General features: G+C 38.5%; 1 protein-coding gene across 1 annotated transcript in view; it reads left to right on the top strand.

Moving 5' to 3' along the window:
- Positions 1–241: 241 nt before the first annotated feature.
- LOC106873255 (glycerol kinase) overlaps positions 242–19579 on the top strand; it is a 24869-nt gene continuing 5531 nt past the window's right edge. Inside the window, exons 1-11 of the mRNA XM_014920539.2 lie at positions 242–456; positions 3038–3111; positions 9358–9464; positions 12967–13044; positions 14174–14253; positions 14570–14707; positions 15434–15543; positions 15779–15881; positions 16836–16903; positions 17088–17130; positions 18103–18183. Coding sequence (XP_014776025.1) covers positions 388–456; positions 3038–3111; positions 9358–9464; positions 12967–13044; positions 14174–14253; positions 14570–14707; positions 15434–15543; positions 15779–15881; positions 16836–16903; positions 17088–17130; positions 18103–18183 — 951 coding nt within the window. The 5' untranslated portion in view covers positions 242–387. The remainder of the gene's footprint in view (positions 457–3037; positions 3112–9357; positions 9465–12966; positions 13045–14173; positions 14254–14569; positions 14708–15433; positions 15544–15778; positions 15882–16835; positions 16904–17087; positions 17131–18102; positions 18184–19579) is intronic.

Raw genomic sequence — 19579 nt, forward strand, 5'->3', positions numbered from 1 at the left:
TCGTGGGGTACATTAGTATTTGGACGTCGGTAGGACGAGAAATTCGAACGAATGCAGTAAAGCAGTTTTCGCTGCTGCTCTAACGATTCTGTCAGCTCACCAGCTGTTTTTTTTTTTTTTTTTCGTGATTAGAATAACAACAATTATAAATAAATAATGTTTGATAGAGAGAGTGAACTCGTGATCTCCAGATAATCATTGGGAATTACAAATAAATAAAGAAAAAGGCAAGTGCGCGGTTTTGAGCAAATCACGTGACAGCCAAGGTCACCAGGTCAGCACCGTGTGTGTGTGCGGTGTTGAGGCAAATAAACTGGTTCTGTGTGGGAGAGAGAGAGGTTTTAACCCTCACTTCTCTCTGTATTAAAAGACCATACAAACCCTCCCATGGCTCTCACCTCTTACGGTCCCTTAATTGGGGCCATAGACCAAGGAACCAGTAGTACTCGTGTTCTGGTAAGTTCTTCTTCTTCTCCTTTATTCACAGCTTTCCTGTCCTACCAACCGGTGTTGCTTCTCACTCAATTTTTCATTTCAATTTATCTTTTTTAACTTTTATATTTCCGTGGTTTTTTGTTTAAAAACTAAATTGGGGTTTTATTTTATTTTCCACGTAAATAATTATTCATCCTACACACTCGCATGGATAAAAAGATAGATTATACACGCGTCTACATTGGGTTTAACTGGGTTATTTTCTGTTTTGCTTCTTCAGAATAATTTCTCTTTTTTATATTATTTTTCCTTTCATCCTTCCTCCGTCTTCGTCTTTCATTCACTTCTTGAATGTTTTACGAGAATGGCAATATATCGCACCAGTACTTAACTCGTATTTTATTTTATTGACTTCTGAAAGAAACAGAAGAAACGATATAAAAAATAAAATGCCAGTCAATTACTAAGGGAGAGGGTGTTTAATTTCATTAATTCTATCCTTCCTAGTAACCACTTAGCACGGTAGCCCTTCATATTTATGGTCCTCAACCTCAGACAGGAAATAAAACACGACTACCGTTGATTTATTGTTTTATAAAAGAAAGATATCGCTTCAGCTATGTTTGTTTGTTAATTTATGAAAATATGTAATTATATAAAATAATGTAGGTTACAAAAATCGAAGTACTGCTTGTTCCAAGTGTCTCCACTGAATTATTATTGTTGGACGGGAGACAAAACCAGAATTCTTCTATTCTAAACTTTCAAAAACAATTTGGTCGACTTTACTACTTTATTGGCGGAAACAATATTTTTAATTAAATATGTATTTTATATAATTACATATTTTATATTTAACGATAAAGAACACTTTATATTATGCGTCTTTGTTCAGAAAACCTTATATGTTTATAATTAAATGTTTTGCTTGTTCGTATTTTCCTTTTTGTGGTTTACAACCATAAAATATGAAGGAAAACCGAAGACGCTGTCTTTGTGTCTGTATTTATAGATTCATTTTCTATTTGACAACTTGTGATTTATATCTCGACAAAAGTCCCACCCTTTTTCATTTAGCTCTTAACTCAAATGAATGTTTGTTTGTTACTCTTCTTTTATTGTTCCACACATATCTAGCATGTCAAATTAAATGTAGAGATAGCTACAAACACGCATTTGTGTGTATGTGTGTATATATATATATATAATTGCTCTGTGTATAAAATTTTCTATAAAAATAGATAACTCGAAAAGCCAATGGGGGGGGGGAGTATCTCTGAAACTTTTAAGCAAACGTCAGACAAAAGATTTTGTTGAATGTATGAAAATAAGAACCGAACCATTTTCTAAAAGGGACTGATAATTTCGAACCTGCCAATCAAACAAGTAGACCTTAGAAACACCAATAATGGGGCGTGACCAGTATTTGCACGGGTGACAGTTCTTCGGGCGTTTAGTACCGATCCTGGGAACAGATGGTCACATCTGCTGGATAGTTTGTAGTTAGACAAGATCATGCAAACTTGATACTTGCTCAATGTAACAATGTGCATTTACCTTTATGTCTACTAATGAAGAAAACATGTTGATATATTTCAAACTTGTCTCGAATTACATTTCGATCTCCCCGTGGGTGGTCTTTCTCTACGACTCAGGCAGCATTAAACAATTCTCGTCAACATATTTGTAACTCAACCATAAACCTTGTTACCACAAAAGTGACATTTGTCTCAGAGCAGGACCCCTCCCCAGAGTTACCTAAACCCGCTAGGGGCCCCACTGTAGTTCAGTCTACGTATGTCTTTTAGTTACAACTGTAGAAGATGCCTATTCAACCAGACATTCCGATGGAGGTAGACAATGTTTGATGCTGGCATATTTTTGGGGGTAGGGTGTCCAGGCAGCCGTAGAACTCTCCTTAACCCTCTGAAAGCTGCTCTGCAAAAGTTGTCTTATACTGTTGTGATCTTAACTGAATGGTGATATGAAGTTCTCTGAGTTGTGGGCAATCAGTTGCAGTCCCAGCGATTCTGGCACAATGCTGCAGGTAATAAATGGTAGAAATGTGTATATTGAAGAGCTTTACAGTCTGTCTGGCACTTTTAGTCAATCAGATTTATTGACACAAAGTCGGTCCATCGCTAGACATAGCTACTACTGACCATCTCCATGTTATATCTTTTCATTTGAATGTCTGCTTTTCTGTACAAGCAGGGGTTAGAGGAATGTTCTGTACAAGCAGGGGTTAGAGGAATGTGCTATTGAGGCATTGTTTTACAGTTGGATGCCCTTCCTATTTACTAACCCTTACCAGTTTTTTTTTTTTAATAAATGGGTTTTTTTAAAATTATTTCACCCAGTGTCAATGGCTTTGTAACTTCAATGATTTGTGAACAAAGAAATAACAATTTGAGATTTTCAAGGAAGACAACTGTCATTACAGAATTTGTTTCATAAATCTCTCTTCATTTCTTGTGGTAATGGTTGTCACTTGTGTAGTGGTGGTGGTGGTTGGTGTGTCTGTAATGGCTGTAATGTTTTAATACTTTGCTTTCTATTAACAAGACTTTAATTCTTGCCTCATTTTGTTTTCTCTTGGCAGATCTTTGCAAGTAAAACCGGAGAGTTGATAACATATCATCAAGTGGACGTCAAGTTGATTTACCCTAAAGAAGGGTAAGAGCAAACGACTCCTTTCTTTCTTTATTAAATTCTTAATCCTCTCAGATAAGCTATAAAAAAACCATCGTAAATGTCCTCTGTTGGTCCCTTCTTCACAGACAAATCAATGGAGATTTTATAAATGTTTTATATCTACACTATGCTTCCATTGGTTTGCTCGTTACCAGTATGTGTAAATGGTACCAGACTGGATTCGAACTAGGGACCTTTATTTCTAAATGAAAGGCAAACCATAATCCTAATCCGTCAGCCACAAAAACTGATTCTTGTGTGTTTGTTATTGTTGTACAGCTTAGGCCTTAATATCGTCATCGTCATCATTATTGTGATGTCGAGGTTTCCATGCTTTCATGGCTCAGATGGAAGTTTTCGAGGCAGATTTTCTAAAACCAGACGCCATTCCTATTGTCACCTGTCACCTGTTTCCAAGCAAGGATTCCTTTTAAAATATTAAAACCCAAAATGTTTATTTCATGTCTAAAAAGAAACTAAATCTCTGCCAGCAGACGGTTAAAACAAATCCATAACAACAGTGATTGAACCTCTTCACTTTCCCAATAAATATTTAATCGTTATGCTGTGTGCTTCTAACCAAAGCAACGTACAGCCACATAACTTGTTCTTTACAAACAGGTCGTCTCTCCCGTCTTCGTACTTTTGGCTTTCGTTATCTTTCTCTTCCTTTTGTCTTTTCCACTTGTTTTATGTCTAATATCTGTCTGCACACACACACACACACACATACTCACGAACAAACAGGTTTTAATGTTTAATTAATGCTTCATAAACTCTGGTGTTGGTTCCAGATTCCGTCCCACTTTGTGGCACCTTGGTCTTTTAGTCCCAGGCTGACTAAAGTCTTATGAGTGGGTTCGGTGGATAGAAACTGAATGATGCTGTTATGTGTGTGTGTGTGTCTGTCTGTTTGTCTCCTTATCTTGATATCACCTGACTGTTGTAAAAGTCACCTTAAAAGTGATCTCTTTTGTTACTTCAAAAAAAAATTATAAAACACCATGTCTGGGGCAATATCCCCTGGCTTGGAAATGGGTAAGGATTGGTGCCAGGAAGGGATCTGTCTGACCCCTGCAACAATGGAAAAGTGGACAAGGATGATTATATATAATCATATTCATTATTTTATGTTAACTTTGCATGATGGCCATGGTTGGATGGGTTCTCACAGTTGGGGTCAGCGTACAGCCCTGTTCTACTCTTCAATGAACAATTTTAGCCATGTTGCAGTTCCCTTCCTCTTCTTTGTGCTTTTTTGCACCTGCTGACCCTAAATCCAGAGCAGCTGGATTAAGGTATCAACAAAGGCTTTATGGCTGCAGGGTCCACTTCGTCTCCTTCTTTCTCTTCCTCCTCCTCTTCTTATCTTGCAGTTCTGCCATTCACAGAAATGTTGACAGCAAAATCATGGTCTTTAGAAACGGTTATGTCCCAATTTGTCCAGCCTGTTGCTTCACGGGGGGGGGACAAGGTGTGGAGGAAGGAGGATGAGCCTCCCCCCCCATCCCCATCCTTCATATATTACTGGTATTGATCTGCTGGCGATAAGAGTTAACTAAACATAAGTGTATTTAAGACGACATTATTCTATATATATCATTTTCTGTTTTTAAGACAGTAGAGCGCTATTTGAGGGCCATTTGGCTACTATTTCTAACCAGTTGAGTGTCTATATACATGCTCCCCCATTGGCTTGTGTATCTCATCATAATTTTCATGGGGGAAATAACAGGAAGTAGATGAAACTGACAACAAATCTGTTTATTTTATGGGGAAAGGCATGAACTTCACATCATCTCAGTTCCCTTTATTCTTTGGAATTTCTGAACTGAATCAACAAAACCGTTTTTATGAAACATTTTACATTTCCCTGTTTATTATCTTCCAAAACATTCTTCTGTACTTTGTACTTTTGCCCCTTAATCAGTTCAGCCAAATAAACAAAAAAAAAACAAAAAAAACCCATTTCTTTTCACTTGTCTTTCCTTTCTTTCTTTCTTTTCTTCAACACACCCCTTTCTTTGTCTTTTATTTCCTCCCAACCAAATGCAATGGGACGGCTTTTTCTTTTTTTATTGACAATTTCAGTAAAAATAACTTGAATTCTTTTTTTCATGTAACCAACTGAAATGAGATCATGGCAGTCTATGGTTGTATTATATTAAGTGGGACATTTTCCGTGTGTGTGTGTCGTAAAGTGCTGTGCTAATTATTTTCTTTCATATAAATTCCCCACTTTTATAATTCGTTTTTTCCACCCATTTTTCCATTCTTGCATGAATATGTTGAGGCCCTGTTTTACAGATGGATGCCCCTTCTTGTTGTTAACCATTACTTGTTTTTTTCAAACCAGGGATCTCTTATTCCACACGTCTTTAATGGCACTAAATCAGCTGTTGCAAGATAACAACAGCTCAGAGATTTTCAAAGAAGTGTTTGTGGAAAAACACACACACACACACACACGATGAGTGGAAGTTCATTGTGGGGCAAGTGAACAGCAGGAGAAATCTTCAGAGGAATGACTCCTGTCAAACCAGTGTTTCTGTCTTGTTAGTTCCTGACACTCGAAGGGAGCTGGCTCCACTTAGGCCCCGTAGGTGTCCCCCTGCTGCTCTTTAAATAACACTTCAATGGTAATTGAACTCAGAACTTTTCGGTGAGGTCTTTGCTCAGCCACAACAGACCCCCACCACATTATATATATATATGTGTGTGAGAGAGAGGAAGGAAGGAACCTATTGTACCCACATATTCATATTTTCTGTGTTCTATCACTCCACCCACCCCTCATCCCTAATCCACAGATCCAAGCAGCCTATTAGTAGTGGTGGTGGTAATTTAACCCTAGGTCAATCCTATTGAGCAGATCTGTAACCAGAAGCATTCCAGCCATGACCACCCTATCCTATACTGTTCTTTTAAAGGTTCTTTAAGCATATAATTAGCTAATGTATTCGTTTTTTAAAGATGTTGGGAACATGATTTAAGGAAGTTTAGCTGCTATTTCTAGCAGGTGAATCAACCGTTTCGAGCTCTTCTCAATTCAGTGTTGTGATTGAGTGGAAGAGTATTAGAGTGAAGTGAACACTCACTCGAGTTCTTACCCCACACTTAGTGTTATGGAGTAGCAGTACAGCAAGGCTGTCCTCTACTCGATCAATAAATCAATAAATTTATCAGCCAGTAGTATGTATGTATGTGTGTGTGTATATATGTATATGCATGGATTGATTTCCTTATATAGGCATATAACTTATGTATATAGGTACATGTGCATGTGTGTATGATGCATGTGAGGCAAGGCATATACACACACATGGACGCACAGACGCATGTGTGTCTGTATACGACAGAACAGGAAAGGGGGGAGAGAGAGAGTAGAAAATGAAGGCACCAACACACATTGTTGTGCTTTGTCATAAACACCAGTTCTCCGACATTGTATTCATAAATAATACATACATATATATATAATGTGTGTGTGGGGGTGGTTTCAGTTGTTGGGGGGAGCATTAGTAACGAAAGGGTTTTAATCAAATCGACCCCAATGCTTAGCTTTTCAAGTCTGCTCCTTGTTTTATTACTCTCTTTGTGGTGAACTGCGAAGATACAGGGACATAAACAAACCAACAGCATTTGTCATGCAGTGAGGCACAAAAACATACACACACACACACACATATCATTTGATATCCTCTTTTCCATGTTGGCATGGGTTGGACGGTTTGAAACAGACAAAGCAGCGTCTGCTCCCCTTCCACACACCTAGAAACATCTGTGTGGTTAACAAACTCCATTCGCAACCATGTTGAGTCCCTTGTGGGCCTTGGACAAGTGTTCCCTACTTTAGCCCCAGGTCAGCAAATGCCTGGTGAGGAAATTTGGTAGACAGAAACACTGTCACTTGTGTTGGTTTATGTCCCCAAAACTTAGCAGTTCAGTGAGAAAGGCCAATAGAATAGGTACCAGATTGAAAAAAAAAATAATTACTAGGGTTAATTTGTTCCACTAAACCCTTCCAGGTGGTGCCCCAGCATGGCCACAGGCTGACTGGAACATACCAACTATAGTAGAAAGCTCTGTTTGTTTGGATTGTCATTGTTCTGTGATCACCTCATGAATTAGAAAATGAAAACACTTAATCAAACATTTGCATGGAGTTGTAGGAGGTTGGAAACTGTTAAAGCCCTCCTCCTCCTCTTCCTCAGCTAGTTATGCACCGATATGGCTATTTATGCATCTATGTATGCACATACACACGCCATTAATATTGGATATTGCTGTTGTTACTGCTGATCAATTGTGATTGATTATATCTTTGAGAGTTCTGGTTGTTTTAGCTGTTGGTCAGTTCTGGTTGAGTAATCCACAGCATGTTAAGTGGTGCTTATTTAGCCCTACGTCAACTCCAAAAAACCACCACCGATATATGACATAATCAAAGACACTCCAACTGTAGCCATAACTATCATTATGTACATCTAGGACTATACTGTCCAATGCGTCCTTTTTTTTTCTTTTAATTCCTTAGGGTGTAATTCTAGGGAAACAACATTTCGTGGTTGTTTATAACAGTCTGAACAGAAATGGATAAAATGAACTAGGAGTACATGTTCCCTGGTGCACACTCCAGTTTCATGTCTAATTATGTTGTGTGTGTGTGTGTGTGTGTAAAGGAAAGTGTGGTGGTGGTAGATGTGTTTCGGGGTGACTACACATGTGGAGCCTCGGGTGTTCTGGTGGCCTTTTGTATTGAGAAAGTTTGTTGTTGTTTGACCAGAGGCCATCCTTGCTTGGACTGGCCGAGGGTCAGGCGCCTTCCAGTTGTGAGTCCTCTCTTTTCAGACTATTCTTCTCTTTTTTTCATTTACTGTGTTAGTCGTTGTTTTGGCTGCCAATCAGCCATGATTGAGTAAATATATATTGAGACTCTCACCTTGACCCATTTCTGAAGACGGTTACTGGTGTGTATATTGGAGTGCACACACACACGTGCTGCTTGTTATCATCTTGAATGCCTCTCTCTCTAATGTGTTATCATGTCTTGAAGTGTCACTTATGGTCTGTTATGTGAGCTGTCCTACATCCAACATTATGATATATTTTAAGACCTCTTAACTCCTTAGATCTAATCTTAACTTCTCTCTTCTTTCGACTTCTGTTGCCACAAATCTTTTCCGCTGTCAACCTACAACAATGTTTTGTCCCACAGAGGGTGGGGTGTCTCTGACCAATATGAAATGGTGAGGCTGAACTGGCACTGTCGATTGTCATCATGTTGGGAGCTGTGCATCACTGGTGCTGCTAATGGCTCCCTGAATTTCCTACTATGCTTTCGGAATGCCTGCCTCCACTACTAATTTGATTACCAAGGTATCAAAAGCTTTCGGCTACGAGGGATTCTTGTAACCATTTGAAAGAAATTAATTTCATGGATTCTTTTACTGCTAAACCTGCCTGTGCATTTGTGACCAGCAAACTCAATCCTTTGGGCTTACATTGGGTACACCCTATAGAATTTCTCCCTGCTCCTTTTCTGTATATCTACAATAGCTCATACCCAGGGGCCTGTCCTCTACCTTGCAACTAAACCTTTGTCTTTGCCAGATTTACTTTAAGACCTTTTCAGTGTTAGGTTTTGCTTCCACTCTAGGAAATTCATCTCTAATTCTTTGACAGATTCAGCTGTGAGAACCAAGTCAAGGATATTCAGCTCTCACAGAGAACCAGTCTTGGTCCCAGAGAACTGAGAATGGAGCTCTGAGGGGCTCCACCTGCACGTCAGATTCCTTGCTGAATCTTATGGCATCTCTGTACATAACTCTTACAAGCCATTCCTCGACACCTAGTTTCCTTACTGACCACCAGAACCCCTCCCTGCCCCCATCTCTCTGTTATCCTGTTTTATATCAAAAGTTGACATGAGTTTCAACTCGGGTTATGTTGTTCACAGCTGTCCTAAAAACCCCATCCTGGGGCAAAACTCAGAGTAGACAGTCAACTTTTGATACAATAAGCTTAAATCTGGGCACTCAACCCAATGTATTGAGTTCTATATCAGATAATATTTGCCCATTATAAAATATACGTTTTAATCCTAGTTTACAACTTTTACATTACTCTCTTTTTCTTTCTATGTGCACACACACACAAACACACATGCATGTATATACATGAAGATAGCATTTCCTCCCTTACTAGTTGCTCTCCCTGTTTTTGCAGCTGGGTGGAGCAGAGTCCCACTGAAATATTGCAGTCTGTAATTACATGTTTGTCTAAAGCAGTTGAAAACCTGAAAGCCTTGAATATAAATGTTGCTGATTTAAAAGGTAAGCACTTGGAATTAATTTCTTCGTTTGAGGGCTTAATTGATAGAGATGTGCCTGGGTGTGGGTGTGAAGGATTTGACTTTTCCCTTTAATGTTGTTCCGTCTCTCATTTGAAATATAATTAATTATTAAAGATTTTGCAATCAAAGTCATTATTATCTTGATCACTTATGTTGAGGGAGTCTAAAACAATAGCAGAAGTCCTGATCTGGCAGTTATAATTAAAGGCTTTCCAACCATAACTATCCTGCCTTATTTTTATTTTTTGGCAGACCTAGTGTATCTGGAACTAAATTATTTTTTAAAGCTTACAGAGTGTGGTTTTAGGGAGATTTCACTGCTACTTCTAGTAGGTCATGTCAATATAGATGTTTCTTTGTTGGCAGGAGTAATTTTCTGATTGCATTTCACATATAAGACGGATCAACAAACAACTGAGATATTTGGTATGGAACTGCACTGACCATGTCAAAGCCAGGTTGCCTGCAGCTAAACTGGTCCCTGTTTAAAAGGGTGAGGGAGCCCAACTGCACTAAAACTAACCCATGTCAGAGTGGTGACACAGGCTGTCAGTGCTGAAAGACAAACTATGACAGACCTCAGCACTGGCATCTCTCTGCATTTATTATAACAGACTTCCCAGTTGTCTCAAACATGGTTGTGCTATAGACAGGGGCTTTGAACATCTGGCACTCCTGGAGGTTGGTCTCCTGATTCTTTCTTCACATTAACTAAATTCATTAATGAATGGCTCCAGGGTGAAGAAGAGTTTGGAAAACCCTTAACAACAACAAGAAAATACTGAGAGCTCCCTATTTTAGATGCAGACCAGCCTTGGCAACCACTCTGAGATGTTTAAGACTTAAAAACCTTTGGTTTCTATTTAAAAATGTCTTGGGGATTTCATTGAGAGTGATGCTTGGCTGGTTTAGCAAATCTGTATATAGAAGCTATCACATTTAACTTGTCTGGCAACTATATATATAGAGAGAAGACTGAACGAGGGAGAGGGAGAGCTTATGTACATACTTTATCTCTTTTCTTTTTTGAACACCTTGCTACACAATTCAACAAAATTTTATACTTCACGAAAAATTGCTGCCAACTGGTTAATCACCATTAAAAGATTACTTGTCCATCATAATCCAGTTCATTCATATAGAATGCAGAATGCCAAAAACGTCCTTTCAACTTGTAACCCCTGTGCCAGTGGCACGTAAAAAGCGCCATGCAAACGTGGCCGATGCCAGTGCCGCTATGATTGGCTTCCATGCGGGTGGCACATAAAAAGCCCCATCCAATCATGGTCAATGCCAGCTCCTCTGGCCCCTGTGCCGGTGGCATGTAAAAAGCACCCACTACACTGTCAGAGTGGTTGGCGATAGGAAGGGCATCCAGCTGTAGAAACTCTGCCAGATCAGATTGGAGCCTGGTGCAGCCTCCTGGCTTCCCAGACCCCAGTCGAACCGTCCAACCCATGCCAGCATGGAAAACGGATGGTAAACGATGATGATACAGCATAATATACTGTATATAAATAGAATTAATTTTACAGATGTACAAGTCTCCATATTCTCTTTATTATTATTATTATTATTATTAGTGTGTGTCAAAGGATTATTTATCAAAAGCAAATTTTCATAATTTGTACTAAGTTCTAACAGAATCTGCTACTTTAAAAAAAGAAAATTTGTGCTACTTGTTTTGCTGAACCTGATCTGTCAGTCCTGCTTCTGTTGGATGAATTGAACTCCATTCACCTGCAGCAGCATCGACACCCATCAGGCAGGCAATGTGTAGACAGGCTTTGTAACAGTTTCTTTTTTTTTTAATAAGCATATCCACACCTACATGATATATGTAAGGGAGGGGGGATGAACGAGCAAGGCAGACTCTAGGTAGTCACTCAACCTGCTAGAAACACCAACCAAATTCCCTTGAATCTCATCTTACTATGTTTAAAAATCAAGAACACAGTGGAGAATGCAGTCCTAAATATAGAAAAAAAAGATAAGGTCTTGGATTATGAGGTATGCTCAATCAGGCTTGACCTTGGGCAAAATAAGCATCAGAATCAATTCACATAAAGTAAACAACCCCCAAAAAAAAAAGCATTTCTGCTACGACCATTCCTTCTGTTGGTATACCAACATCTATATGGCAATATGATTTGAGGAAGATTCAGCTTCTATTTCTAGCAGGTCAACTGACCCTGTAGAGGCTTCCATATTGGTTCAGTTACGATGCTAGGATGTAAGCCAAGAGAGATTTAGCTGTTCCTTTTGGCAAGTTGATTGACCTTACCTATCGTGTAAAGCAGGGGGTTTTCACTCTTCCCCTAAGAAATTACAAAAGTAATTTCACATTTGAAGACAGAAAAATCAGTTTTCTAATAATTAAGTTTTTAAAAAAGTTGAACCACGTACAGTACTGATCATCATCATCATCATCATCATCATCTGTGGAATTATAAAGTGAGATTAACAGATCAAGTTAATTTTATTCTGAAGAATGATTTCAATGAAGTAATAAAGTTTATACTTCCCTATTTATTATTATTATTATTATTATTATTATTATTATTATTATTATTATGGCAGAGTTGTTGGCATGCTAGGGGAAATGCTTAGCTGTGTTTCGTCTGCCGCTATGTTTTGTGTTCAAATTCTGCCGAGGTCGACTTTGCCTTTCATCCTTTCAAGGTCGATAAATTATGTCCCAGTGAAACACTGGGGTCAATGTAATCGGCCACACCCTTCCCACAAATTCCAGGCCCTGTACCTAGAGTAGAAATTATTATTATTAACTCTCTAATTTTTCCATCTTTGTACGAGACACATTATATTGAGGCAAACTGCTTCTGGCTGGATACCTTTGCAGTCACCAACCCTCCCCTATTTCCCCGTGGCAAGACATAGTTTTTCATGCAAGCCTGGGAACAAACACTGCATGTATGACAGTGATGCTCATTTACAACCAACACAAGATGAGGAGACACCCAGCCACACACACACACACTTCTCCCTCCCCTCAACAGGTGCTGGCATCTCTGGTTTGGAAACCCTGATGAGGAGGCTTCCACAATATGTTATCATAATTAATGAAGTAATTACTCAGAACAGTTGGAACAACATATTCCTGGCTTCACCAAGTAACCTCAACTAAAGCAGCAACAACATTTCTGCTACCAAATATTTGTTTTTGCTGAATTAAATTTTTTTTTTTTTGAAGTCCAAAATTATGGTAGAGCATGTTTGGAACTATTTTAATGCCAACCCACCACCTGAAGTTGGTCCCTAGTTGTATAGAGACATAGATTCCTGCTTTAGAGTGTTGGAAATTAAAACCTTCCATCCTATTCTCATGGAAATATGTTCCAATCGCAAATTCAATATTGACTAAAATTCTTCATTATTTTAAAACTTAATTGGAACAAAAATAATGTAATTGAACAGAAATATGGTACAAAGATGGATTCAATAAACTTTATATTTTCTTTCAGCAATTGGCATTACGAATCAACGAGAAACAACCATTCTCTGGGACAAGTTGACTGGTAAACCTCTCTTCAATGCCATTGGTACGTTCACCTCACACTTTTCCAATTTTGCTCTTTTGTTGATTGGTATTACACCTGTGTTAATTATCTTTTCATTTAAACTTTTTAAGCTCTGTAATTGCATTTATCAAATGCAAACAGTTAACAGATTAATTAGAGCATTGGACAACTGTATTGTAGGATTTTGTCCCAGCTGAATTCAAATCTTACCAAGGTCACCTTTGCCTTTAAGCATGATTTGAGTTTATAAAAGTACCAGTCAAGTACTGGGGCTCAGTTCTGCTATCTCTCTCTCTTTCTCTCACGCACAGAATCAGTAGCACTGTCCAGGTGCCTGTCCCACAACAAGACTTCAAACAATCCCTGAAATGCTACACCAGTTGGGGGTACATTGCTGCCCCTCCTAAAACAAGGATTAGGAAAGAAGAAATTGCATTTATCACTCTTAAACAAGGTTGCTTTTTTTTCTTTCTTGGTGGGTGGGGGGTTCTTTCCTCTGACCTGACATTCTGGGATTAATTTTTCATCCCTAGAAAAATAAAAGGTAAAACTGTTTTCATTGGGATTTGAACTCAGAAGATAACTCAATGTCATGAAATCTTTCCCCCTTTCCCTACCCACCCCTCTAACATTTAAAGCAAGTTCCCTTGATTTTATTTATGTGACTGGCATGTGGCTCCAGTTGTCCCACAACTCTGACTGACATTGAAATACTGAAGCCCTGCCATAATTAGCTTGGGTCCCTAAGGACTTGGCTTAGAAACAGGGCTAGCAATAGGGACATAATCTGGATTCAGAGAGCAAGGAGCTTGAACAAATCCCTCCAGTCAGTTCCACCATTTTACTACCCTGAACTGTTTATTGATTGACTCCCCCACTCCTGCCACGACTCTCACTACTGAAGGCTGAAAGACAGTTGTTGAGTTACTAGGATTTCTGCTTAGAACTCAGAGAACTGAAACAAAATCTGCAAGACATTCCATCCAATACTCTTGTGACTCTGCCAGTTCATCACCCTTAATCCACCCGGATACCAGTAATATATTGGTTCTCAATTCACTTGCCCCCCACCCCCTCTAATTGTGTGGTTCTGTGCCAAAGTGTGAAAGCTTATTCTTGTTTCTTTTTTCTTTTCTTGTTTGTTTTCTAGTCTGGCTGGATATGAGGACATCTGCTACGGTGAACAAATTATTAGCAAACATCCCAGACAATGACAAAGATGTCTTAAGGGTGAGTCAGCTCGGTTCTTCTTTCGATTCTGATGTGGAATCGGTTATCGTCTGTTCGTGTGGCTGTGGGGTTAACAACTTAGCTGCCTAATCCTGTGCTTCCACGTTCAACCACCAAACTAAAATATTACTTTTCCAGTTAGAATTATCAGTTTTGGAGTCGTCTCATACCTTCCTCATCTAGTCTCCCTGTAATCTCAGAATTCCATGGTCCCTGCCCATAGCCATCCATTCTAACCTCAGTATTCTGTGGTACCTTGCTTCTACAGCAGCTCCCTACAACCCTCTTTTTCTCACTGATTCCCTATTTGTTCCAGCCTCAGTGTGGTCTGCCTGTTACAACGTACTTCAGTGCTCTCAAAATCCGATGGTTGCTTGACAATGTTCCAGAAGTTAAAGCTGCTCTCAAAGAAAAACGATGTCTCTTTGGCACAGTTGATTCTTGGTTGCTTTGGGTGAGGAACTCTACTTTTATTGGTTTTCTTTTTTATTCTTGTTTCTTACGTATTTCTTTAATTGATGCTCATTTGAAAGAAAAAAGTTCATTTCGGGAAGCAAAATTAATTACAAAACTCAACTGCACTCAGTGGAGGGTGAGTGAGAATGCACGAAAAGAGTTCTTTCAAAGGCTGGGGTCAGCAGATGTGAGACTGTGTGCATGTATGCAACCACACATGTATATATACATGTGTGTGAATGTTGTTCTTTAGTCCAAAGTCAGCTCTGACTGAGCAGACCTTTGATCAGACATTCCAAGCATGGCCATCCCATCTAAGAATAGTCCACTCCTGATTGGATTATCCTACATGTCATTGTCTTTTTAAGATGGGTGTAATTTGAGGAAGACTGTTATTTGGCTGTTATTTCTAGTAGGTGAAATGACCTTGGGGAGACACCCTTGTTCATTTGTGTGATAACAGCAGAGTTTAAGATAATGGACTTTTGTAATTCAAAAACCATCAGACAAGAGCTTGAATTTCTAATTTTTGTTTACTGTATTCTTCTTTGTTTGAGTTGGTGAATTAGTGTTGTTGTTGTTGTCTTGTTCTGTATTTCTTTTTACTTCTTTCTTTCTTTCTGCTCTTTCTTTGCCTTTCTTCTTTCTTCTTCCTTCTGTCTTTAATGCAAAAGAGAGAGAGTGGAGTATCAACTGAGTATAGAGTATTTGTTGTTAACCCCAGAACCTGACCGGAGGAGTGAAAGATGGGAAACACTTGACGGACGTCACCAATGCCAGCCGAACAATGTTGATGAACATACATGCCCTTCGCTGGGACGAAAAACTCTGCAGGTAAGGCCATTTCTAGTTTGCTTGCATCAGTTCCGTGCAGTTTGTCACTTCACGTGTGTTTGTGTGTGTTTCTAAATGGAATCGAAGGAGCCTAAGGCACATCATCATTACTTCTTCCACTGGCACCGTGTCGTTCTAACCATTGTTGTTGTTGTTGTTGTAGCAGTTTTATTATAACCACGTGTTCACCATGAAGCTGTTTCCAAATGTCACAAGTTCCATTCTCTATTTTCAGTTTCTTTGATATTCCAATGTCAATCCTGCCAGAGATCCATTCTTCCTCTGAAATATTCGGTTATATCAACGATGGTCCATTAAAAGACATACCAATATCTGGGGTAAGAACATTACTGCTCTTGCTTTGAACATATCTGCCTTTACTCTGAAGTGTGTGTGTGTTGTGTCCAACAGACTTCAAGGTCCTGAGTTCGACTCTTGCTATATAACTCTGCATTATTCCTCTCTTCCAGATACATTATTGTGATTACTTCAATCACTCACTACTTCTGTCTGTCTTGGATTGAGGGCTTAACAAATAAGCTCACTTCATGTGGTCACCATTAAGCAGGGGTGTATCCAGTCTTAAAAAATAGAAATAAAAAAAATCTTGCTAAACACTGTTGCTGTCCATCATTGTCCAAACATTTAAAGCTGTAGATGGATGGCTATGGTATGTGCACACAGTTTGTATTTCTAGTCTGAAACTCCACCATCTTATCCAGAATATTGATCTGCTGTGCAGAGATATGCAACCAAATGAATACCTTCTGTCAGTCACTTACCATCCTCTTCAGTGATTGCTTCTCTTGGCATTAACACGCTAAAGTTTCAACATCTAACAACTTATTCAGTAGAATCTGAGGTTACCTTCTGTCTTTCTAACAATAACTTTGGCCACCTTTTCTTGAAATTCAATATCTCTACAGAGACAGGCTTCTAAAATCTCAAAACCATTTCTCATACTCCATTTGTCAAAGCATGGAACTACCGATTTGCATCAAAGTTGGCAGGAACTACATCCTTCAAAAGTTCTATGCTTCCCCAAATTCCCCAACACCATCCTGACATGCCTACCCACCCTTTTCCTCATCATGGCTCTTTTAATCTTCCCTTTTCTCTATTTCTGTCCCCTCTACATGTATTTTTTTTTTTTTTTGCTTCCATTACTGTTTTCTTTCTCTCTTTGACTTCTATGTCTCCTTTCTGTCCCCTTTTTTAGCCTTTTCTGCTGCCAAGCACTGTCTGCAATAAACTCGTTGTCTTGAAATTTATGTTTTGTTTGCATTCCACAGATCTTGGGAGACCAGCAGGCAGCCCTTGTTGGTCAAATGTGCTTTAAACAGGGAGATGCTAAAAACACGTATGTTTACACTTTCTGTTTTTACCTGAATTTTTTTTTTTTTTATCTGAAACACTTGTTGTTAAATGAGGAAGAATATTCCAGTTCTGCCACAAATTCTTCCCAATTCCCATTTTTAACCTTATCTTCTAAGTGAAGATGATGTTCACATTGTTCTTAAATTTTTCTTTCCATTTCCTTTCAGATACGGAACTGGTTGCTTTCTGCTCTACAATACAGGTTCACAGGTGCCATGATTTCTTCAGTTACTATTATTGTGTTAATCTCTTTTTAATTAAATTTAATGGTTCCAGTCATTGGACTGTGGCCAAGCTGGGACATTGCTTTGTAGGGTTTAGCTCAGTCATGTTGACCCCAATTCCTATTCCGTTCTGATACTTCTCAATTTCTATTTATCAGATGGTGAGATTTTTTCTTTTACCTTTTTATGGTCTAAAGCAGTGGTTCCCAAACTTTTTCGGGCTGCCCCCACCCCTTGACACCCTGGCCACATACCTACTGCCCCCACCCCAACTGACCATCACAGACATAGACCTCATTCTACAGCAAATTCAAAGCAATGTATTTCACAAATAAAACTTAACCTAATAAACCCATTATTTTGTTGTTTTTACATGAATTGCAATCCCATTATTGCCCCAATTTTTACAGGAATCAGTACCCCATCATCACCCCACTTTTCCACCACTCCCAAGGGGGTCAATACTGCCCACTTTGAGAATCACTGGTCTGAAGGAATATTTCACTAAATGCACCATTTTACAACTTGTTTATATTAATGCCAACACACTGACACACACACACATTATATGTTGGGTTCTTGTATGTTTTCCATCTTCAACAGTGAAAGTAAGAGCTTTGATACTCGTCCCCTCTTCTTCCCATGTCTTCCTCTTTCTGCAGTCATCTGCCACTTGGATATTTTAGCAGATGTCAGACTCTTTCATCAACAACACCATACTTGTGTCCATTTGTTTGATCAACTGAATTGCCACCAATTATTGAACTAATGTCTAACTGGTTGAGTATTCCAAAGGCCCACGGATCATTTTTAATGGATCTGTGCCAGTGTTGGAATGCTTTAGAATTTTTGTTGGGATGCAGTTGGAATAATATTGTCCTTTGTTTACACAGAATCGTTTTAAACAATGGATTTCTCTCTCATGTAAAAACCATTTTATCTCTCCTTTCCATTCCAGCCTGTGGAATCAAAACATGGACTATTAACAACTGTTGCCTATCAGATGGGGAAAAAGAAACCAGTTACTTATGCACTTGAAGTAAGTTTTTTTACACTGTATATTTCTTATAAAACTGCTTATTTATTACTTATTGAATGACAAAGTAACAGGAATTATACAATCAATTTCATTAGCTTACAGTTGTTTGTTGTAAGAGTTGGGTGCTTGTGCAACATCTTGTAGCTTCTTCAGAGCCAAAATAATGAAGTGTGTGTTTCTTTCAGAAAATTGCAAATATATACTGTAGAAATATAGTTCCATTATAATATAAAATTTAGCTAACAATAGAAATAAAGAAAATAAACCTCTTTCAGATGAATTTTCGATGTGATTTTTATTCTTAAAGTGAAAAATTATTTTTTATTTAAACTTAAATTTTTTTCTTTGAAAGAATTATAATATTCAGTTTGAGATTTATTTGAAAAATATAACTTTGTTGTTAAAATTGTAATAAAAAATTGTTTAGCTTCTTTTTTTAATCAAATGAGTCAACATTGGTTTCATACAAAAGATTTTTCTTTGAGAAATATCTGTTAAGTCCTGATTTCATAATGTTTTCCCACGTTTTGGTAAGGTCAGGTGAAGCTCGGTCACCTACAAATGCTGTAAAAGACAGGATAATGAATACATCAATAATTTAATTTTAGCCAAAGTTCATAAAATTTTGTCTTGCTATTTGGTAAGTCCTGTTTTAATATCACAGCTGGTGTCCAATTAAATAAATGGCTAATTTTATTGTTCTTTGTTTCAGAGCATCAAGTTGTGACTCTGTACTTCAAAAAATTAACTTAGTCATTTGATAAACGAAAATCAATAAATTAAGTAATGGGGATCAATATGATCAATCAAAATGCTTGAAGGTTGTACTCCAGCATGGCCACTGTTCAGAATCTGAAACAAGTAGAGGAAGAAAACTCTGCGGTTAACTTTTTAAAAGGGACATAACTCCAATAAGTTGATAGAGATCGATAGAATGGGTATTGGAGGTCAATGTAATCGAGTAAAAAAAGATGGAACTCCAGCTTGGCCACAGTTGAAATGGCTGACACTTGCTATTCTCTTGTGTCTCTCCCTCATAATTCTGCTCTTGAAAAACCTCTTTTAATTCAGAGTAAAAGGCAGACTGTATGACGCATGTGTACTCACAACCATGCTACATGGCAGTGAAACATGGGTTGTGACTGCTGAGGACATGCGTAAGCTCGCAAGGAATGAAGCCAGTATGCTCCGTTGGATGTGTAATGTCAATGTGAATACCCGTCAGAGTGTAAGTATCTTGAGAGAAAAGCTGAACATAAGAAGCATTAGTTGTGGTGTGCAAGAGAGACGATTGCGCTGGTATGGACATGTGGTGAGAATGGATGAGGATAGCTGTGTGAAAAAGTGCCACACCCTAACAGTTGAGGGAACCCGTGGAAGAGGTAGGCCCAGGAAG

The sequence above is a fragment of the Octopus bimaculoides genome, chromosome 20 (assembly GCF_001194135.2).
Source record: "Octopus bimaculoides isolate UCB-OBI-ISO-001 chromosome 20, ASM119413v2, whole genome shotgun sequence".
NCBI lineage: Eukaryota > Metazoa > Mollusca > Cephalopoda > Octopoda > Octopodidae > Octopus > Octopus bimaculoides.